The sequence below is a fragment of the Motacilla alba genome, chromosome 1 (assembly GCF_015832195.1).
Source record: "Motacilla alba alba isolate MOTALB_02 chromosome 1, Motacilla_alba_V1.0_pri, whole genome shotgun sequence".
Lineage (NCBI taxonomy): Eukaryota > Metazoa > Chordata > Aves > Passeriformes > Motacillidae > Motacilla > Motacilla alba.
The window spans coordinates 114,516,079-114,540,526 of record NC_052016.1 but is presented as its reverse complement, the minus strand read 5'-3'; the positions used below and the strand labels follow the sequence as shown (position 1 = coordinate 114,540,526).

Genomic DNA, 24,448 nt, shown 5'->3' with positions numbered 1-24,448 from the left:
TATGGGTATGGGTACCTCTGAAACCTTGCTAGAAAACTGGATGGTGATAGGCTTCTCCCTGAGCCAGGTCTTATGAGGTCTCAGAGAATTTATCTCGCCCAAGATAGCCCAGCTACCCCAAATGGCATAAAATTAGCAGGATGGCTTCTGAGGCAGTGTTGGAAACAGAAAAAGGTTTATAAAAACCAAAATTACAAAAGCTCTTACAGAGAAGAACTGTGCCAGGGGCAATAGGTTCTTGCTCCTGCTAAAACACACCAAAAAAAGTGATTATTTCCTTTGTGAATTATCCAGACAGGACCTCTTGGCCTCTGTCCAATTGGACAGCCCCAGGTCTGAGGTGAAATCCAAAAGGTCCTATGAGGTGTGTTTGTACCAAATTGGGAGAGAAACTTCTGGGCTTTTTGCCTTTTTAAGCAGACAAAGAATAATTAAGTCACTCTGTCAACAGGGGCCACATTCCTACAGGATCGCTAATTTTTTCTGTTAAAGACCTGTGGATTCAACTGTTTCTTGAAGGCTACTGTGATTTTATGTGATGCTTCATTTTCTCAAATCATTATTCAGAATTAAACCAGATGCCATCTAACGTATGAATGAATTTTAATGTTTGTAAGGAGCATTATCAATGTACTCTCAGGTATACATTATCTGTTCAGAAAATGTTTCATTGTGTTCATCAGTATAAACTCTGATTGCTCATATAAGAGTGAAATTACCATTCCCTAATTATTTTTTTATTACTTTTAAAATCTTCTGAAGTCATTTGGGTACTGCTGTGATTCTTTTGGCTGCCTCTGTTTATTGTGCTCTTGCCCCCTTGTTATATCAGTTCTTTCTAAGCAGTTGAGCTGGTGCTCGATGCTCCCTGGTCAGCAGCTCTAGATAAGATATTTAGGGGAAGCTGATAGCAATCAACCTCTGGCTGCTCTTTTGGAACTGACAGAAGCACAAGCCTGCAGCAGAGGTTGGCACAAGCTAACCCACACCAGCTCCCAAATGCTCTCTGGAAAAATTATGCCCTGAAGAAGAGGCTGTGAAACTGGTGAGGAAGATAAGCCTCTGTCAGAGGAAACATCAGAGCAGGGACACCTCAGCCAGGGTGAAGAAAAGGAGGGTGATATTTCCTGGAGAGTGTCTCTTGCAGGAGATGGAGGCATTCTTCTGTAAACATGACCATGAGAGGTTTGTTGCTTGTCAGCCACTTGGATCCAGGAGGCTGCAGAGAGTCTCCCAACGTGTGTCTGAGCCTCTGGATGCTCCCCCTTGTTCATTCGTTTGGGCACTAATCAGTGGGTAGTGCCTGGGTGTCTCAAGACTGGCTGCAGAGTTCTGGTGAGGATGAAGGGCATGGTGCTTGCAGGGTGCTCTCGTCTGCTGCTGGCAAAGAGGAAAAGCTCAAGGGGAAATTTTCAGATCAACATTTGACTTTGATCTGGTGTCACAGCTGGGGAGTTTGGCTTTTTCTCTGTGGGGACCTGTTTGAGGAACAATGCCTGCTTTACAGGACTGTCAAAGTGGATAAAGAACATCTTTGGCAGTAAGTGTCTAACTTTGTGATGAGGGCTGTAGCCTGACTGTCAGGGAAGGGGTGCAATGAGATAAAGAGAAGGGCAAGGACGTGGGACAATGAAGTTTTTAAAAAACACTTCTGTGATGAGGTATCTCTCTTCTTCCTTACGTAAAAACCAATACATGAATGCACATGAAATGGGAAAGGTGGACTTGGAGATCCACCAGTTGCAAAGCTGTTCTCTCGCTGAGAGTCCAGCAACGGGGACTGCTTGTATGCCTGGGGTGCTGAAGGAAACACAGACCCAGAAGGTGGGGAAGAGAGGTTGTGTTCTGTGCACAACAGGGGCTGGAGAAAATTCTGGGTGGGAATTTAGATCAGTCAATGCAACATCACTGTATTTTCAACAACTGAAATAGATTATCATTGGATGTGATAATAAATTTAACTTTGCGAACTGTTCTGAAAGCCAAGGTTGCCAGTTTGTCTTTGGACTGTGTAGGCAACATAATTTCAGTATGTTACTTGGGGACGTTTTGACATTGGTGGTAATCACAGTTTCTTTATATGCATGTTTTTCTGCTGAGATTCCCTCTATGAGTGATGGACTGGAACTTGAGAACTTGTTTTGTTAGTTACTCCACTAGGAATTGAATTGATACTACAGACACATTGCATATTGGTTATTCAACAGACACGAGATGCTCAGATGATAGTAATTTTCCATTCTCACTGCTTGTTTTTTTTTTTTAAAGAAATTACCTAGAGGTGAGACACTTCACTGTATATCCCAGAGTTAAATGCTGTACTCTGAAAAAAATGTAGGATCTCCATTTTGGGTGCTTTATAGTCTGACTACTCTGGCCAAATGCAAGAACAGAAAATGTACAAGCTTTTATGGATTTCTAATTCTCATTAAATGAATAACTTTCTAGTAATCCATTCCTGACTTTATTGTGATCTGTTGCAATGATCAGTGCAGCACTAAGAACAGAAAAAAGTAATACTTCAAAAACATCAAACTCTTAAATCCATAACTCTCTGTTGAGTAAATTGCTAATGCTAGGACATTTTTATGAGGAAATATCACTGTCTATGGCATATTAACATTTTATAAAAGCAAGGCAATAAAATACATGTGTAAAAACTTGGTTTTAAGGAATTACCTGGAGATACTTACCTGCCTCTTCCATGTTTTCTCTAGCAGGATCTTCAGAAAGCTGTAACATTTGAGTTGATCTTGAGATTAATTGATAGAACAAAAACCAGAAGGAAAAGAGGCTGACCTGTAAGGTCAAGAACAGTAAGATTTTTGAACATGTTTCAGTAATAATGCACTATCAATTTTTGCTATTTATTCCAAGCCAGGAGCACAGAGGAAACACTATAAAAAATATGCTTTTGGAAGTATTTTATTTTGATTCTACTTGTTTAATCCTCTATTTGTCCTGGTGTAGGTCGTTTCATTTTTGTGTTACTTGTACACTTAGTACCCTTTTTGCAAGTTGCATTGTTAAATGGTATCCTTATAGCCCCAAAGTTTAGATGAAAGGGAGGAAGGACCTGTGCATGCTAGGAGTTGCATCCCTTTGAACTGAAAATGATAATATAGGTGGCTTAAATTCTGGATACTCGGAACTGCTCACTATATATTCCTTACAATGCCATGGCTATAGAGCTCCAAGTTTAATTTCACTTAGATGAGCAGTTTTATTGGACGAAAGAATCTAATTACAGAAAGTTTTGGGATGTTTAACTATGGTGTTTGTCTTCTGGCGTCCCTTGGCTCAGGTTTGTGGAAGAATGTGGTGTTGCTGTTGTAATTACATCTGCTGTGTAGCTTTGGTTAGGTGGCATAAAGATTTCATACTATTATTCAAAGGTTTAAAACACAGCTCACTTCTTATCTGTGTGCTCCAGAACTGAGAGGATCCTAGCATGCCTTCTGCTCGTGCTGAGGTCTCTGGTCAGCTGGAGCTCAGAGGGAGAAGAGTGTGCTGCTTTATCTGTCCTTGGCAGACTGAGTGCTTCAGTCTGCATCAAATCTGTTGCTCTGGATTTGGAAATGTGCTATTTCTAAGCTTTTCATGTTTTATTGAGAGTGTTCTGTGCCGGCCCAGAATATATATTATTGAACTGCTAATGCTACGAGTTAGTGAAACCAGCCACTTCTCTGTCACTGGTGTCACTCACTTGTCCTATCTGAATCCTGCAGGCTCAGTTTTGATGTAATCACTGTATTTTTGGGAAGATGGGCTAAATTATTAGACTGTTGAGCCAGCTTGCACAAGCTGCCTGATGAAAATGGTTGCACAACCAGGCCCAAGGATATTTCAGGAGTTACCTAGTCAAATAAAGATCCAAAGCAAAAAGTAGCTAAACAAAATAAGGTCCATTTTTTAATATAATTAATAATTATTTGTAGTTTGAAAAGTATTATGTATTGTTAGTTTAAAGTTTGGAGAGCTGCTTAGTTTATAATTCAGTTTTGGAAGATTTTTCAGGTGTATGGGTTTGGTTTTTGTTGGCTTTTTATGTTAATCTAGGGTAAGAAATCAATGAGAGGAGATGCTGGTAACCTTTGTATTAAAATCTGTTTGTAGTTTTACTACAAGACTGTTCACTGTTTAAATGTGAAATGAAAATTTCCCGGTGGGTTTGGACATGCATTTCATTTATTTAGGTGTTTATTAGATATTCCAGGCCCTGTTTCAAAGCCTAATCTCAGGTCTTCAGAACATTCTGAGTTCTTTGAGAAGGTGACCTCTTCTGCATTATTTTTAGATTATGTATGTTTTTTTAGCTAATAACCATTAAATCCCCTCTTTATGTTTGGGCTAAAGTCAGTCTCTCTAGCACTGGGTAATTAAAGAAAGACTTGAAGAAAATGTTGGCCTCCACTGCTCTCATTTACAATCCTGGACTCTGCTCCCATAACTGTAGTTATGCATGTTAATCTCATGACTCTGAGTCCTGTGCCTGTAGCATTGATTATTTGTTTAATTACTCAGCCTGGAAAAGTCAATTATAAATTCTAAAGTCAATTTTCAAGCACATCTCCTTATGATCCTTTTTTTTTTTTCCCTAAAAATGCTAATAAAAGTTGGTATTTAAAGTGTTGTGACCTTAAAAAAATATATTTTGTTTCGAAAAGCATAGACTAAGGCCTGACACTACATAACCTCTTTAGCAAGTAATAATGCTAATTAATGGACAAATGTATATTCAGTTGGTGAATCTGAAGATTATGTAATTTATTTAATTTTAAAAAGAGATAATTCAAGAAAATATAATTAGTACTTGGAAATTAAATATCAAGGGATAATATGCTAATGGTGGAATTAGCAGTTCCATCTTTTTCCAGGAGTATATATTTTCTTAAACCTTTACATGTTCTTTCTCTTTTATGCTTAGCCCCTGCTCCATATTTAAAAATCCTTCTGCTTATTAAAATATTCGCCAAGTAATATTTAGCTTTAACCTGGTTATTTTTTGTGTTGCTTCACAGTCCTATCTAAACACATTTTTAGGGCTGTTTGCATTTTCTTCATTAGCATAATGCATGATAAATATGTAATAAAACTGGTTGTTGTTCTAATGCATTCCTAACTCCTATTTACATTATATTGACTGCACTGATTAATCTCCAGCTTTCTTTCACATGCTCTGTTGATGTTCTAATAGTTGTTGAATATGTATATGCATGCTATATATGGAAAAGATCTTTTGCATCTTTAGTCCAATGCTTTATCAGAGTTTCTAAGAATAGTCAGACATGGCACATTTTTATCACTATTTTGGCCAGGTTATTGCATGGATATATTTCCCCATAATTGAACAATAATATAAAAAAAAAAAGGCAAGGGAGTGCAGTTCATAGAAAAGCATGAAACCATAGCCTGTATTAAAATAGTATAACTAAAAAATAGTTAGCATTAACTAGAATGTAAAAAGGATGGGAGGAACAGAACATTTAGGACCTGGTTTTTCATTGAAGGTCTGTTACCTGCAATTTCAGGTAAGCATCTCATTATAAAGGTTTTATAGAATTCCTCAAGGTTTTTTTGCAGACAGTTGGATGCTTTGCTTCTATTCCTTTGCCTTGCTCAGATCCTTGCTTTCTGAATGCAATAAACTTTTTTTCTGCATTTTAGGCTGTATTTCTTCAGGTTTGTTGTGTTGTCTTTTGTTCTTGTGCTAACATTGTCCTTGAGCTTGGTGGTTTTGCTGTGATTGCTTTCACCCCATGATATATTCATAAGGAGCACTCTAAGCCTTTCTTTGGCTAGGCTCTCAACACGGTTTTGTTCTTCTCAGTGCTGTCTACTTATGACTAACAGCTTGTTTCTGTTGCACTTGTAGCTTATCATTCTTGGACATGTCAGACCAGAAAACAGAATTCCAAATCAAATCTTGTTAATGCTTTGTGAAATAAAATCAATATTATATTTCTGGAAGATTAATTTTGTATATCTTTCAAAATTGATATTTGGATGAAAAAAGTAACAAGCCTTGCATTTCAGGGCTGTGATCTCTCTGCTCCTTGAATGCTCAGATGTATAAAGTGTTTTCAGGAGGTGCTGTTGTACATAGCACTATACATATTTTACATACTTGCAGCTATTCTGTAAAGTTTGAGTGCAATTTTGCAATTTTCATTTAATGTGACAGGCTTTGGTTCTGATCTTGAATGCTTTGTTCTGCATCTGCTGAATAGCTGAACATGCACTGCTAGGGCATTAAAATGAGCTGTGCTTTGTTTAGTCTGGGATTCCTATGTAATCTGAAGGGTGGTTACATTCAGAATGTCCCAAAATTTGTATCAGTTCTAGAAACTCTTGAAAAGATTAAATTACCATTTCTCAACCTTTCACCTTTGAGTCCCAGCTGACTCAACAAGCCTCTACCATAGTGCTCACTCATGAATACTGCAGTGCTTATTTAGGAGCTAAGTGTATTGCAGGGGGCTAGAGACTGGTGTACTTAAAACATTAAAAACGTTAAAAACATAAATTTCTTTGAGTTATTTTAATAAAGCCATCCATGAAAATGTTGTGCTTCGAAATTGCTCCTACACCACATCATAAAACACTCCTGGAATTAACTGTCTGAGCACTGAAATTTTGCTATCCCTTTGTTTCCGTGAGTGAAGGCCGCGAAGACAATTAATAATTCTGAACTGAGGAAAATGTGACAGAACCTTTTTATAGTGAAGTCAGAAACATGTCTAATAAACAAGGTGTTACTGTAATAATGATTTGTGGTATGTATCTGTCCTGTTTTAGGGCAAATTTGGGGCCCATGTAGGCCCTTCTTTCACAATTTGCCCCCCTGATAAGGAGGATAAGAAGGATTTCCTTTTTCAGAGCACAAAGTAAAGCATTATAGTGCTGCTGTTATGCTGACCACTAGATGGTAATTGTTGTAATGATTTAATACCTATGGTTTTACTTTTATGTATTGAATAAGTTTAATGTATTGTGTTTCACGTTTGAAATTTGCTGTAAGTTTTTTAATATTGTTTGACACACACATAATACCCCATTTGGCACCCCAGTCACTCCTGGCTGCTGTGGTTGCGTATTTGCTGCTATTCCATCTTGCAAGGGACATTTCAAGTAAATGTTCTAGACATGGTGTCCTTGGATCAGTCTGATTCCACCAAGCTGGAGCATTTTAACTTCTCCTTGGGCTCCCGCGTGCTGCTCCACACCCATCAGTGTCACACACACCTCTGCTTCCTCAGTTAGGCTGAGGCATGCATGGGCTAGAAAACACAAGGCACCTTCTTTCTGCTGCATGTTTAAATAGCCAGGAGTCATTAAAATGTGGATTTCTGAGTCTTTACATTATGAATTACCAGACATCCCTGCCCTCAACCTATTTCTCTGCTTCTCCAGCACTAGCCATGTATAAAATTGTTGAAATGTAAAGGAAAGCTTACATTTATGCAAAACATGAGCAGATGTTTCCAGCCTCAGAGTATGGGCTTAAGTTCTGACTGTCAAGTATGAGCAGGTCTCTTCCCCAGGTAATCAGATTTAAGGGTTTTTTCTTAAATTACATTGCAGGTAGATTTTAAATAACTTCCTGGAAAATGGAAAATGCATAGTAACCCTTCAGGAAAAGCTTGCATTTTTAAAAAGTATTGGCATGACACATTTTAGACTGCTTTTCCTCATGATCAGCCTAAGGAAAAAGATCAGCATGTTAATCTATTTGCTGCAGTCTTGGTGAAATAATCCCTCAAATGTTAAAAATAAGTTATTTATAAATGTTTTTTCTACCCTGTTTCTTTAACATTTCAATGCAGGAATGATCATGATATATATAAATTAATAAACTTATGGTTTCAGCTTTTTCAAGATGTGTATATAATTTTTTTTATTATATGCTTTTAAATTGGAAATAGCCTTTTTTCATCTGCTGCACTTTACATTCTTAAAGACCTCATTTGTAATTTTTTATACTGTTTGTGTGCCATACATATAGAAGCCTGTTTTATCCAGGTAAGAGGTCTTCATGTAAATGTAGCCACTTCACCCATGCAGTGAGAAAATTCAATATGTGCAGCCATATGAATCATCAAGAAACCTCTTCTTTGGTTTAAAACTTATGCATCAAATCAATTTGTACACATGAATTTCTGTCAGTGATGGTTTTCTTTTCCTAAATATCCTATATGGAACTGAACCTTAATAGCTGTGAATTTTATCAGTCTCTCATAATGATAGTGAAAATTTATCTTTTTTTTTTTTTAGCTGAAATTAATCAAAATTGCATTCCCTGTGGAAGTCTGGTCTATTGAATATAAAAAGTATTGCATTATACTTTTAATGGTACTCTGGCCTAAGTCAGTGGGCAACAGGAGTTATTATTGAAGATGCTATTATACACACTAAATTTTGTATTTGTTTTAAGATATCTAGAATTAATTTTACACCTGATCTTGACCTAAAATTTAGGAATTTTCCTGCATAGAACTTTAGCTTTGTTCCTTAAAACTTCTGCTGCATTTTTTTTAATAAATCAAAACAAAGCCAAGAACAGTTTAGTTTCAATTTCCAGCCAAATTGGTCCATCTTGGACACTTTCTTGTATAGGTTTCACTCTTTTTTTCCATTTTGCTTTTCTCAAGTTTCGTATAAAATCTGTTGTCCATGAGGTTCTAGAGGGGAAAAGTACAAGCTACCTGTGGTATCTTTCAGCATTGTTTTGTTGGTTTGGGATGGAATTAACCTCAGGTGATTTTAGCTTGCCTCAATGTCAGAAGTAGCACATTTCAGATGGGAATAAAAGGAAGGTACAGACACTCTAGAAGAATCCCTGTTCTTCCCTGTACTGTTCCAAAAGAATGCTGTGTTTCCCAATGGTTTTTTGATTGCACTTGAGGTAGTGTTGCCTTGTCTTTCTGAGGATGCAATCACCCATCCAGCACACGGCTCTTTCTACTGTCTATTCAGAACTGGCTGTTCAGATTTCAATTGCCCTTTTCCATTTACCTCATATCATATTACCTTTATGAAAGATTGTACAATGAAATAAAAGTAATGAATTTGTCTCCATATGAAGTTATAAAATCTTCAGTTACTGGATTTCAGGCTCTAATTTTTGTTTCTTTAGTACAGTTACCTGTGCAGTTTCTCTAGACTAAATATTTATAAAAGCTAAGTGGAAAATGTACAATATTTTGAACTATTGTCCCATTTTCTCTCTCAAATATTAGCCTGTTTGAAAATATCTCAGATACTCTTACCAGTTTTGAACACTATTCCTGATTCAGACGCTGTAACTCCCTTGATCTGTCTTCAGTTTCAGGACTCTTCAGTAGGAACTGGGTAACAGGGTACATTTCAGGTTTTTTTTCTCTGGCCCTTCCTGCCCCACCCCACCCCTCACTGCATTTCCAGGTTTTGAAAAATCAAACTACAGCTTTCAGTGGTGTATATTAGTTTTGTGAGTATATTACCTACTGACTATTATTTGTTATTTCAGCAAATTGATGAGAGCCATGCTCGCTCCTACCCAATGACAAAAAGATTAGAATAACACATGATATGATAAAAATGTTTCATACCACAAATTTTTAAAACCAGTGTTTTATTCCTTTGCTATTTTGTCTTCACTTCTTTCTATCTCTGTCTATGCTGATGAGAAGTAAGAAAGAAGACACTTTAGAAATAGCTTAAAGTGCAACAGTTGTGTTGCTAAATCTATATTTAATACCGTAAAGAACCTGAAAAAGAATAAGCAACACCTTTACTGTTCAGCAGAGGTATTAAGTCTGATTTTGCAGGTTTAAAAAGCAGAGATAGCATCAAGTTCACTTAACCAGGATAGCGCTGGCATATTAGTCCAAGGCTCCTTCCCACTCATGCTCCAAATCAGAACAGACATTCAGACAGATTAAAGGAATGCTCTGCCACCAAGCATTTTATTACCAGGTACACTTGAATTCTGCAGCCCTTTAATTCCACAAATCCTGACCTGTCTCTGTAATTCGAAAAGGCAAACACGAATGTGTTCATCTTGTGAGGATATTTTCTTCATGCTGCTGTTGTAACCTTATTAAATACAACCTACAAAGGTCAGCATTTTGAATGTACTCTGTAGGTCTTCACCATCAGGTTTAAAGGAAATACCTGTTTAAAAAAATCACATTTTCCTCTGGGAGTTTCAAAGGGGTTTAGGTTTATGGCCATTCATATCTACAGAAAAGAAGAAAAAATCAGTGCCACTGTCTGTGTGAGTGGACTCTTACAGGCTTCTGCTCTCACTTAATTGTCTGTATGCAATTTGTGCCTTTTGCTAGCAGTTAATTTTGTGAAATGTGAATTTTATTCAGCAAATTAATAGACTCTGATCACTATGCTTATTCATGTGGGCTTTTCAATAGCCTTTAAAAAAATTGACCTTTGCTTTAACTTTGTTTTTAAAAGAAAGTTTTAAAATCATCAGTTTTAATTTCCACATTTCAATATTTGCAGTTCTGCAGTATTTCAAACATTGATTTTTGTTTATCTGCAAGTCCAGGGCTATTCTTTGAGATCACTTGCAAAGATTGCTTTCGTTTTGAATTTAACATGCAATGTACTGGTGGAGTAAAAAAAAAAAACAAAAAAACAGGGCAGAAAATAATTACAGGTTTAAAAAAGAAGCAAAACTAGTGAGCAGACACTGCAGCTACTGGCTGACCTTTCAGAGGCTGCAGAGTTTATTGCTCCAAGGTCTTAGTGGCAGCAGTGAGTGTCAGTAGAGTAAACCATTGCTACTTCTGTGGTTGCTGCTGTTCTCTGACCACTAGTATAAACATGAATGCAGGAAAGTGTCATTTTGAGACCTAGGGGAGACTGAGGGAGAAGCATGTATACATTTCAGCAAAACACCTGATAATCTTTGCCTGATAATCTTGCTTGCTTCTTGGTATTTGAATAAGAATGAGCTATATATAGGCTCATGTTTTCACAGTCTGGGAATTAAGTCACCAGTAAGAGCAAATTTCAGATGGATCTCATGGTTCTGTCATAGCTTAATGTCTCTACATGGACTTGTTAAATGACCAAAAGTGTGTATTTGGAGTAAAAATTACCAAGTTCAAAATTTCCACCCTTTTTTTTTTTTCTTTCTTTCGTTATGGGAGCAACATTTTGGAGATACCTTTTATTCCTAGGTTTCTGATACATCCATTTGGGAACTAAGTCTTACTTGTTTTTCTTGTTTTTTAAGAGTAAGCCATTTCATTTTTTCTAGTACATTCTCATGCACTTTTAATTGCAGATTTCGGTTCATCCAAATCAAAATGAGATCAAAATATATACTTTGGGTTTTATGAAAGCTCTTTCAAAATGTTTTGGTCAGCCTTGTCGGGCAGATTACCACAGATTTTTGAACAGGCTTTGAAAAGTTCACCCTTGTCCTTGAGTCTAAAAGGTAGAATAAATAAAAGTTACATCTGAGTTGTGGCTGCACTTTTATAAATGCTTTTCTGTGCCCTCATCTTAATCTTGTAAGGCGGATGCCACAGTAGGAATGGCCATAGGAATTTGGAAATATCTCCTGTAATGAGTTTACATTGTAGAAAGGTAAATTGGTAATCATTTATGTATCTGTTAGATTTCTGCTTTATCTCAGGAATCTGAGAGCTTCTGCTTTCTGAACAGGTGCATTTGGAAATAACAGTAGAACCTGTAGTAAGTATTAATGTTGTATTCATATCTTAAAAAGCCTTTAAAAAAAACCCCAACCCCACTCTGATAGAAGAAATAAACATGCTTTATTTATAATGGGAAAAAAAAACCCCAAATAATCTCTGAAAATTCAAATCAGCTTTGAGAATCTCAATTTTTTTTTTTTTTTTTTTTTTTTTTTTTTTTTTTTTTTTTTTTTTGTGGAAGGAAAGGCAATGTGTTTTTATTTAGGACACTTTTTGAAATCTCATTTGGGATAGCAGCAGGTAATATTAAAATACTGGGATTTTCTATTACTATTGTAATACAAGCAAACAGCATTAGCTGATGTATAGGATTTAGAAATCAGTTTTCAATGTTTTCTACTTTGTGATTCTGTGAAAATCCTAGCTGCTTTTGTTGAGGACTAAGGATTTCTTGTATTTTTTGGGCTCAAGTCTTATCTTGTTTCTCAGCACTATATAAGGTAAAGTATGTTTCAGAATTTTTCTCTCAATCTAAAGAAACTAGATCAGCAATTTATGTACAGAAATATAATCTTTCTGGCAGAGCAGCAGGCCTTTAAGCTCTCCTCTTTCAAAGTTATTTTGCTACTAGTTTTTTTACAAAGAGTAAACACAAATAGTAAAACTATTTGACACAAACAGTGTCAGAACTGTTAGCTGGTCAGAGCTTGGAGAAAGCAAAATATTATTAAAAAGGAACAGTTATAGCTGTGTATTTGAAAATTTTAAGAAACATTTCCATAAACATTCATAGCTTGTGCTCTGTGTGTGGCTTTGTATACATAGTGTGACACTGTGTAGGAAAACAAGTAGATTTTGTTTGTATTGCCAGACCTGTATTTTTTGGTATGGAACATATTTGTGTTTTGTATCATCCTCATTTTCACTCATCCCTTAATGTCAGCAGGGATTTGATCATTGACCAAACACATGGGTGCAAGAACCAAACCACTTGCGAACTACAAGGCTTAAAAAAATTGGCTGCTGGATCACTTTTTGAAGACTTTGATGTATTTAGAAACTAATTAGTTTGAGAACACTTCAGGTTTATTGTAGTCGTTCTGAACAAAAAAATCAAACTTGTAGTTATGTTCATCAGAAAACAAATATTATTTGCTAATAAAAATCCAGCTGCAGTGAACTTTTATCAGGCAAATTGCTTCCCAAATTAAACCTATATTAACCCTTTAAAGGCAACTGCACTTAAACAGCAGTGGATTCGGGTTACATTTCATGATTTTAATGTTCAGGGGTGAACTCAGATTCTTTCTTCTCTTTTGATACTTGTTACCAAATAACTGCTTTTCTAAATAAACAGAATCCTACTTTACATTAAAGTTCACGGTCAAAATCGAGCTCTTGTGGTGTCTCCTCAGACTCAGACAGGTGTTTCACCCCATATATCAAAATAAGTGTTTTGTTTCGTTTTATCTTTCTATATTTTTTGAATTTGACTGGAGACCTTCCCTGGACAGACTAATCTCTCTAAATGGTCAGGGGTGAATATGTTTTCGGGGGAGCACATAATGGTAGGGTCTTGCAAGATGATTTTGTTTCTTTGATGATAAAGGATTCTCAAAGGAATCACAAGTCTTATTAAGTAATCCCATGGATTGGAAAAGGTATCAAGAATTGTCTGAATGATGTGGTTCGTGTGGCATGTTTAAGTCACTGTTTTCTTTAGAGAAAATATTGATTTGTCAGCATAAAGTTTTGTACTGAAAAAGTTTCCTCTCACTAATTGGAACACTCATCTTGGAAACTTTTCCAATACTTTTGTGTAACTGTATCTTGTTAAAGAACTGAGAAGGTTTCCAGAGCTTTCATAAGTCTTTTAGATCCTTATTGATAAACATGTTAATGTAATTTCTGCTAACCTTATAATGCTTCCCATTTTAAACTCTTTTGACTTGTAGTGTAATTTTGTTTTCATTCATTTTATTCTTTTTAATCCTGCTCTGGATAGTTTTTGTCAAGAAAACTGATGATAATTTTCTGAAAGAATTGCCTCTGAGTTGAATTTGAGAAGATAAATGTGTCTGGGAAAAAAAAATAAATCCTGGATAATTTTCTCAAAACTATAGCATAGTCCTAATATCTTGACTTAGTTTTATTAAAAATTTGTATTTTCCAAGAGTTTGAGATTCGTTTTTAAGAGGCATGTGTTGGTTTGACAGACTTTTTTGCCCCATAAATGAAAGTAGACATATTTACAAAGAAATAGTGAACTTCCTTGCAAGAAAATGTTTGAATTCCAGTTTATTTACTGTCTAGCTATGAGGACTTCAAACAGCCATCAGACTCAGCAGGTGGTAAAGGTAGTACATCAGACTAGGAGTCAGAAGAAGAAAATATGAAGGCAAAGTACAGCAGAAGTCATTCCTACTTTGATAATTTAGGAGCCTATAAAAAGACTTTTGAGAGATAGATTGATATTCCAGGCTTTGCAACAATGGTTGCTTAGCTATTTGTTGTGATTAAATAATTAAATCCTTTCCTATTTGCCGGTGGATTTTCACAGCTGTGTATGTACTTTCTATTTGTCAGATAGAGTGGGTAAACAATTTTTGGCATATATATTGTTTGCTATGTACTGATTTTATTTATGGTGTGAGATATTTTTGTAGATAAATGGTAAGATATTTGCCCATTTGGTTAACAGGGCATTTTGAAAATGAAAATAATGAACAAACAACAGAAACATCACAGCTGGTCCTGATCATCCAGCGTGTACTCTTCCCAGTGGGAAGGCATGGATATTCATGTAAACATCAATTACTTGTGGACACCAAGTATAACAAAATGGTGTCAGAATATTCAAGAGAAGACAAGAAGATGCTTGCAGTAAAATACTTGTATTATGGAAGTGGGAATGGGAGTGTGCCACTTTTCCAGCCAATGCTAAGTAGAGCTAAACCTTCAGCTGCCTCTCATAAAGCACCAAGCAAAGATAGGGAAATGGCTCAGAAAGCCAAACCAAAATTATTCACAGAATGTCTTTTCTTAATTTCCAGATACATGTGAAGCTTTTAATGCAAGGCACCTACCTGAATTCTAGGCAGGGAGAATGAGATGCCTCGTTGTGGAATCATTGATTTATTTTATTTTTTCTGTGAACTCAAATCTTAGCTAAGACTGGATTGATCTAAGACAGTAAAAACTCATAGTTCTTGGCTATCTGCCTGCACTCATGTTAAAACATTCATGGAATTAGTGATAAATTTCTTGTACAAGTGTCCTTTTACATCTTGGTTCACTAGACTGAGTGCAGGAAGTAAGATTCAATGGCAAATAACAAAGTAACTATTTCAAAGAGCTGCCACATGCCTTATATTTTTACAAATCGTTATTGACTTGAATTGTTGAGTCATGGAAAGTGCTTTTCCTGCTGATGTATAACATGGCTATGTGCAAAAGCTGAGGTAGACTTTGTGTTCATGCAAAGTTTCTTGTGCTGACTGCCAAAGGCCATAGAAATTTTACAGGGTTTTTTTAAAAAATAAGAAGTGTTTCTATTTTGTATTTTAATATCTGTGAGTACCATGTTCCTTTGATGATCCATAGATTTCATGAAGAAGGCAAGACTAAGTAGAATATAAAAGCTATGTAGCTTTATTGTAGTTTGACTTCAATCATTGGTTTTTATGAACCCATTCACAAGAAAAACTGGTAATTATTTTTCCCCCCTACACCATTGTTGCTTTCAGTGGCTAAATTATGTGGGGAGAATGTAAAAGGCATGACTTGGAAAATGAGGTTTTCCTTACCATTTTGTAATTGCAGTATTTAAACAGCACAAGCAAATACACTCTTTCCTATGTCTAGTCCTGCTCAATGGGGATCATAGTGTTAAATTGCATTTTGACACAAGAAATGTAGATGGAAAGCTTATGCTGAATGAGGTAGCATCATCTGTATAAACTTTGGCACCTTCTCATTGATATGCAAGTTTATTCTGCAGTTTTGGAACTGATGGTAAGGTTCTAATTAGTCTCTAGAGTATTCATGTGGACAATAGATTGCTCATTAGCTTATCAACTTTCCATTAAACTAATTGGCTAGTTCTCATATCGAATGTGGAAACTGAAATGGCACATGGTAATTTGTCTTCCAGATGTTGCAACTGCCTATCCAGATAAAAAGTCCATCTTAATGTATGTGACTTCGCTCTTCCAAGCCCTGCCCCATCAAGTCACCATGGAAGCCATCAGGGAGGTGGAGATGTTGCCACGGCACACAAGGATCACCAGAGAAGAGCACGTAGAAGTACACGAACAACATTTTTCACAAGAAGTGAGTTTCACTTTTCTGCTTTCGCCTTGCTTCTCTCAAGCGTTTGTTTTTTTTCCCTGCCTACCCCATGAGTTTGATGTTAAATGGCCAGTGGAAGGCAAAAACCCCGTGGGTATAATGGGCAAAATCTCATCAACAGGCAAGTCAGATGTACTTCTCTGCATGTACTTTCATACTGGTTTTCATCTCACACCAGACTGTTTTAAAAATTACTATTCAGCCAGTAAGTGCTTTGCAGTTGTACAGCATCGTGCATTTTGATGGTGGCAGGACACCTCAAGGAAAAAGAAATTTGGGGTGGCTTATATTTAAAAGCAGATAGAAGTATCTATTCCTTTTTGGAGAATAGCTGTTGGCATTTCTACATAGTCATGATACATTTTTAATTTTTTAGCATTTTATTTATGATGACCTGCATTTTAAAATCTCTTCTCAGTTTACTGTTGTCCTCTCAAAAAAACTCATGTAAAAATTGGAATTTATTTATGATTTCAACGTCAGTTTTGTTTTTTTACTGAAACCATCAGACAGCCTCTGTTGAAGTGTTTAGTGCATTTTAGGCCTAGTTTACTTGTCTGAATTTAATCCGTATGTAGGGTATGGGACGCTCACTCTCTTTTAGAGTACTGAGCAGATAAGTATTGGCTCTGTTTATTCAAGATGTGACAAAAGATCACTTGCTTTTTGAGCCTCTGCTTGTAAATTATAAAGAAGCTTCACTTTACATTGGTATTCTGCTGGTGCTGAGTCTTGACAGTTTGTTGCTTTTGTGGAAAGGGTGTCAGATTAAATGAGAGGTTTCCTTAATACCATCCCATTCTGCCTGCTGAATACCAACGCTGTCCTTGAAAAATGACCTTCCTGCTTGTTTTTCTTCAGTTGCTCTTGAAATCAATATTTACTTCTACAATCCGTGCTCCCACCCATGTGTGCATTCTAATTTATTCGTAGATCACAGTCAGTGTGCCCCAGGGACCTTCGCCTTCTCCTAAACCGCGGTTCAAAAGTTACGCGTATGCGCAAGCGGTGTATGTCACATCCCCTGACCAAAAAAGGAGGCAGGTTCCTCCACAGGTCTGTCGCTACTGTAATTCTTTGAGAGAGTTGTTTTTGTTAAGCTCGCGCTTGGAGTGGAAGAGCTGGTGCACTTTGCTTCTACCTGATCTTAATGACCTGCTTTTTCCAGGACTTTTTTCTGTCGAGTGTTTACTCTTTCTGCATGGCTGGCGATAGCTGTTGTGCTGGTTGTAGGGGATGATTAACACTCAAGCACTGCTGTTTCAGAATCATAAATTTCTTTGTTTGTACGGTCATTTTTTTAAAACAGTACACGCGTTGCCTTAAAAAAGCATTAGAAGACCAAGTCTAACATAAGCCATATTTGGCATCTGTTATATTACAGCCTCAGGTTCAGTTGTAGGAAAAAAAAAAAGTGCCATTGGCTTTCTCTCTTTTTCTTACCCTTCCTGTTAAAGAAAAGAGTAAATGATGGCATTTCTCAGAAGGTTACTGTAGTTGGAAAAAAAGGTGAAGCAAGTATTAAATTTAACCCAGTATTATTAGATTACAACAGTTGGTAATTTTTATCACAAATGGCATCTTGCTGGTACTGAGGTTAAGGGGTTATATTTGGTATTTTACTTATTTGTTTTATTTTATTTTTTACTTTTAAATAGCTGGGGTGGTTTAACAAAACTTCTTTCAAGTAATCCTTATAATGAGAATTTCAGTAGTTGAATTTTTATAACTTTTGACAAGTATGAGACCCAAAGGTCATATTGTGTACTGCAATGTGATTTCCTTTCATTACTTCAGGGAGAAAAGATCTGTGTGTATGTGGTGCTACAGTTTGAATTTGCCACTGGGTACTTAATTCTGTCTAACATCTAAAAATCTATTGCAAAATTACACTTCTATTCAAATCTGCTATTCAAGTGACAGGTATTTTATTGAATAATGACTTCCTTAAAATACTCCAGGACAGAAAGCCTGTGCACACAAGCATGAGCCCTGCCTACATTACTCTAACATCAAATGTGTTGCTGTGGTGAGTCACACAGCTTTGAAACAAGACGTTTAAAGCAGCTGTAATTGTTTTGTTCTACTTAGACACTATACAGATATTTTACAGTAATGAAAAGTTATTATATAGGATAGATTTTTTTTTTCTTCAGGTACTTTTATTGTGATCAGTTGCAGGTTTTGTCAGCACCTCCACCATCAAAAGTAATGTATAAACTGAGATAAATGAAGTAATTTCTACACAAAGCATGGTTGCTGAAATCTACTATAGTATAATTTGGTTATTCAGTCCTCATCTTGCATTCCAGCTTTCAGATCTCTTCTTCTTGAATATAGAAGCTTCATCTAGTACACTTTCATGCAAGAATTAATACAATATATTATAATTCTAGCAATATGGAAGAAGCTGAAGACTTAACCAGAATCTGAGCCAAATTGTGCTACAGCCACAACAGATATTAACAAATGGAAAACATTCAGTCGAGATTCCTTTGAGAAAACCTCCAGGCAAATCTCATTATAATCAAGATAAACTTGAATTACATGTAATAGTAATTAATATCCCAAATCAATACATGGAATTCTTAGTCAGTGAGGTTTTTTTGCCTTCAGCTATGTATTTTTAAAGAAGAGCTGTTGTTTCCCTGTAAAAGCAAGTTTATAATTCTGGTTAAATAGTGGCTCATAATTTTTTCTCCAGATGTGTGGGGCTAGTATAACTTAATCCCATCTATTTTAAATAAATAAAATAAATATTATTTCCTTTTCATTTCTTAGTAGCCTTTCAATTTTTTTGCCAGCTATATTATGATTTTTGGATACCATTATAAATAATGCAACTGCCTTAAGCTCTTCAGGACAATCTACCTCTCTAGGGGACTGCAATAAAGAAATCAGGAGGAATTCAACATTTTTTTTTTTCTCTTGGATTTTGTAAGGTTTAAGAAGGTAACTCTAATTACCATCTAGTTATCAAAGAAAAGTTTATTAGTTGACTGTTGCCTGCCAATTTCTATGGTATTTTTTGGTGCTGTCATAGAGAAGCAATTTTAGCTAAGTATTTTGGTCTTCTGTTGAAATAATAGAATCATTCTTTTTTTCTCAATCTCTGCAAAATTTCAGCTTGTAGGACTTGAATATTATAATTTCCCCCAAACAGTCACAATTAAATAAGACCTCTTTCCAAAGAGTTTGATCATGATCCTTCAAATTTGAGCATATATGGCTTTTGATGCGTGGCATACATTTGATTCATATGTCAGTTGTCAGAAATTGTAAGAGAGATGGATTGTGACTCTCTGAGCTTCATATTTGCAAGAAGGAATAACATTTCCTTTCACACCATCATTTGTCAGAGTTCTTTCTCTTCTATCTTCTACCCTTGTCTATTCTTTTATGTCACATTTCACTTCATTTCACTGTCCTCATCTTCACTCTTCCTAGTAGCTTCACAATTTGTGTGCTTTCAAATTCACCCTTCCTTTCTGAGTTCTTACTCTGTCACTCAGAAGGGTTCTTGCAGGACCCAGTATTTCCGTTGTGCAAATTGCAGCCAGACAAGTTTTGCTTTTTTTGACTGTGACATTTCTCAAATTCGAGGACAATCATTGCTCTGCAAACCTGTTCACTCAGTGCCTTTTTGTTCAGTCAGTGCTCCACCATTTCTGGTTGAACCAGTGAAACATTTTCGAATGCCAGAGGTAACATGAATAGCAGTTTTCCTGCTAAAATTCAAGAAGGGTTTTCCTCCTTTACCTTGTTTACTTAGACAGTTTTCATAAACTCATGAAGATCTTGGGACAAGAATCTACCTCTCAAATCTGAATCCTTGAATTTCCTGAATGAACACTGAAAAAGGTCCAACAGAAAATATTTGTTTTCAGTTTTTATGTCAGTTTTTGGATGGCAATTAGCGCTTGGCAATTACAGAAGGCTTGCCCGAATTTGCAGGCAGCTGTATTTTGTGTTGTATGTTTTCTCTGTAATAAGGCTTCACTTACAAATATCCAGCTTAAAGTACAAATAAAAGGATCCTCAAGTAACTTTCTGAGACATTTCGCAATCCTAATTTTAAACTACTCATTGTCTTCTGTTTATATTTATGAAAGCACCGGGGTTTGTGTTATTGATTTATCTCATTGAACACCTGACCAAGTAGAATGCTGGGTTTACTTTCCATTTGGTTTATCAGAGCAGTTCCTAGTATTGATCCCAGGCAAAACTCCTGTCTCACTGCTTTCCTTTTTACTTGTTCTTAAAGGCCTTTTAAATTTCTTGAGAGTGGTGACTCTAAAACTTCTCTAGGCAGACTGTTCAGGTGCTTGATAACCCTTACAGTGACAAAATTTTTCCTAATGTCCATTCTGAACCTCTCCTGACACAACCTGAAGCCATTTCCTCCTCTTCTATCTCTTGTTATGTGGGAGAAGAGGCCAACCTCCACCTCACTACAAACTCTCTTCAAATTGTTGTAGAATGCAATAAGATTTCCCCAAGCCTCCTTTTCTCCAGGCCAAACACCCCCAGCTCCCTCAGCTGCTCCTCATCAGACCTGTGCTCCAGACCCTTCCCCAGCTCTGCTGCCCTTCTCTGGACTCACTCCAGCCCCTCAATGCCTTTCCTGTAGTGAGAGGCCCAAAACTGGACACAGGATTTGAGCTGTGGCCTCACCAGTGCCCAGTACAGGGGACAATCCCTGCCCTGGTCCTGCTGCCACACTATTGCTGGTCCAGGCCAGGTGCCATTGGCCTCCCTGGCTCATGTCCAGCTGCTGTTGACCAACATCTCCAGTTCCTTTTCTTCCAGGCAGCTTTCTAGACACTCTGTCCCAAGCCTCAAGTCTTTCCCAGGGTTGTTCTGAACCAGGTGCAGAACTTGGCACTTGGCCCTGCTGAACTTCTTGCAGTTGGCCCATCAATCAGCCTGTCCAGATCCCTCTGCAGGGCTTTCCACCCCCCAGCAGATCAATATGCCAACCCAGCTCGGTGTCACCTGCAAACTGAGTGAGGGCAACCTCTATTCCTATTGGAAAATCAGTGCTGAAAATATAAACATTGAAAAAAAATGGGGATGAACAAAATCTGTGAGTATTTTGAGACTGGTGCTTCTGTAAATAAGCTTCTGACAGGTCCTGTCAGAAAGGTGAGTCTGTGAGTCTGGCTGCCTTAAATTATCTATTCAAAATCAAGCCCATTGATCTCTATGACTTGATTTTTGTTCTTTTGGCAGGAGTTATGTTTTCTTCATTGCACATTGTATGAAATACAGTTTGTGTGCAGAATTACTGTTTAACCTTTAAACTGACAAGCTTCTGTATATTTCAATTGAAATAATTTGAGGTGAAGCAGTGGTAAATAGGGACTGTATTTACTGGCACATAATGATGTGATTTGGGTCCTAAGAATCTGGGGCTTCACCTCAGGCTTCAACCTTGTCATTATTAGTTTGTGAGTAATTCCTAACCATCCAGTCATTACTTGTGTTTTATAGAAGTGTTATAATGCAGTTTGCTTGTTTTCTGGGTTTTTTAATGTGAATTTTACCCAGTTTCTGTATGGCACTTGGTCAGTTGGTTCATAACTATAATAATTAACTTGAAAAGTCACTAAAAGCTCCTTTTAAAATTAGAGTTAAAACTATTCCCACAGTACAGAACCCTTCTGGCAGTCTTGCCCTTGAGAATGGTGGTTTTCTAGACCCTTAATTTGCCACACTCTTGGTCTGCTGCCAACAATTTAACTTCTTTAAAACTCCTGTGAAACCTTTCTGGGAATCTTCAGGGTTCGTTTGTGCCACAGAATTTAGTGGTACAGTATCACAGGGATTGCTTTATTGCTCTCCTTTGTACGAAACCAGATATTTCTTTTAGTTAGAAGCTGTGATCTAAATACTGTCCTGTTTGCCTTCTGGTAAAGTCCTCTTTTGGAGAGGCACCAGAAGGTAGTTAAATACAGCCAAATAGAATTTTAGTTCCAACTTTGTGGTAGTATTTCTAATGTAAGATACTTATCACAGAAAATATCCCATTGTGTCAGCATTGGAGGGATTTATAGCATCATTTAAAGTAGAATTTGGAAAACTTCAGAAATAGTGAATTACCTGCACATTTAGTCACTAGATCATGATGGATATAATCTGAACAATGAGTATAATGATAGTCCCAGGTCTTAGCTTAGGTATTCTTATTTAAATAGAAACTTTCAGAAAGCTAGGAGCTGTTTCTGTAGAGCTAAGTAAAATCTCTAGGGCTCAGGCTAGGCATAATAAAATAGCAAAATTTGCCATCAGAGGTCAGAACAAAGAAAAGCAGAGGTGGAAAAATCAAGCGAAGTGCAAATCTTCTGGATTTCCTAGGGAGCTCTCCTGGATGGATGCCATGTGTTCAAGGAACAGTTTGAAAAATGATGAAGCAGACATTTTCAAGTGTGTTTATATATGTTTTATGTTTTCAATAACAGTCTGGAAAATAGATGGCCTCTTGTCTGAGCCTGGAGGTCTGTCAAGATGACAGTTGTTTCTTGTCACTGCTTTGTGTGCAGCCACCAGCAGCAGTTCTAACTCATTTTGTGTGAGTGGTTTGTTTTTATTTGGTTGTTTTTTGGTTTTGTGGGTTTTTTGTTTTGTTTTGTTTTAATGTTTACTGTAGATTCTTTTTCAAGAGGTTTTGTTGTCAAAACTGTTAGTACTCTTATGGGTAAAGTGATAACTTGTAGTGGATCTGGTTTCCAATATATCAGAGCTTTTAGTCTACTTTATTTCACACACTCATTCATTTGGTGTCCCCCAGAGCTGAGCTCATGAGGTCTCAACTTCCCTGCTGGGGCAGAGAGGTTGCTGCTGGTCCAGCTGTCAGGCTGAGCTCTGACACTGCTTTGCATTTACAGATGTTGGACACCACTGCCCAAAATTCCTCGGCATCACCTGCTCCTTGTCTCCACACGCCTGTCTCTGGACCAGCAGCAGCACAAGAGGAAATGCTGTGGAGCTGCATCAGGGGAAGTTCAGAGTGGACGTGGGGAAAGGGCTCTTAACTGAGAGGATGGTCATGGGTGGAACTGGCTCCTCAGTGAGGTGGTCATAGCACCAAGCCTGTGAGAGTTCAAGCAGAGCCTGGATGTTGCTCTTAGCCATATGATTTAAGTTTATGTAGCCCTGTGAGGAGCAGGGAGATGGAACCAATCCATCTCAATTGGAGGTATTCTATAATTCTCTGATTAGTCAGCATCTTTTCCACCTTATTTCCAAATCCCATTCTCTTCCCTGAAACAAATTCTTTTCAGGATGCTTCTTTCTGTCAGCAGGTAATCTTTGCATAGCCATGAGACCGCAGCTTTCCCAGTCTAAACAGTCTCTGTGCAGAAGCACAACTCATGATGAGCCTCACCAGGAGCGCTCCTGTCTCCTGCCCCATCAATAATGGGAGGATTTAGAGCATGCTAAACCATGTCTAGACCATTTGTTAGCAAAACTTACAGCCAGTCCCAGCTGCTTGTAGCTGACAAGTGGCAGGAATCAGCCAGGAGTTCAGAAGAGCAATTTCAGGCTTTCAGCTGCCTGTGCTGCAAACATCTTTGCACAGTTATCTAATCCCTGTACAAGTTCCTGTTCACATTCACCAGTGAAGGTGGGGGATTTTACACCTCTAATGAGTAATGATAATTCTTTAGTTTGTCATAAAAACAATTACTTACTGACTTTCCCATCCCCTTTTAACTTTCACTTTTAATTGACCTTAAAAAACATATGAGAGAAATCTTTTATCTTTAATTTTTATCTTTAGCAACTATAATTGTTTTGCTTAAAATAGCTGTAAAGCTTGTATAACAAGGGGCACTGGAAATGTAACATGGAATTTCCCATGTGATCTGTCACTGTATTCCTTACTGACTGATAAGAAAGGGTAACATGTTTTCCATAAAGTTAAAATTCCTAGATAAAATATATCTATCTGCTATATATTCAGATTGAAGCCTGCAGTTGAATAAATTGATAATGTCATAATCATGAGTGTTCCTATAACTGGTTGGAAATATTTAAGAAAAACCCCACTTTCTAATAATTTAACTGGATTTGCATTAAGGTAGACAGTTTCTAATTTAACTGGATTTGCATTAAGGTAGACAGTTTCTGTAATATTTTTTTCCTATTAGAAACATGGAAATTTTATACCAGTCATTTCCAGATTACATTCTTGGCGAATGTGTTTTTGCACAGACAACTGTACATACTTTCAGGAACACACTTTTACCTAGACTGGTTTTTTCTTACAGGTTATCTTTAGGTGTTTTTAACTAGCTTTAGTACTATTTTAAGTTCCATCTGGTTTTTTTTCTGTTTCTGGTTTTTTTTTTTTTGTTTTTTGTTTTTTTTTTTTGAAAAGCACACTTAACAAGAGTTTCTTCATTTCAAATTCGAATAGTGATACAACT

The 24,448-nt window shown here is 36.8% G+C and overlaps 1 protein-coding gene across 9 annotated transcripts in view; it reads left to right on the top strand.

Annotated features, from left to right (window-relative positions):
* The window catches only part of DMD (dystrophin), a 1,161,005-nt gene that overhangs the window by 413,383 nt on the left and 723,174 nt on the right, over window positions 1–24,448 (top strand). For 8 of the 9 annotated variants that reach the window (XM_038157590.1, XM_038157575.1, XM_038157541.1 and 5 more), the window contains exons 8-9: window positions 15,820–15,998; window positions 16,950–17,072. In XM_038157590.1, coding sequence (XP_038013518.1) covers window positions 15,820–15,998; window positions 16,950–17,072 — 302 coding nt within the window. The remainder of the gene's footprint in view (window positions 1–15,819; window positions 15,999–16,949; window positions 17,073–24,448) is intronic. The other variant, XM_038157583.1, reaches the window with a different exon arrangement.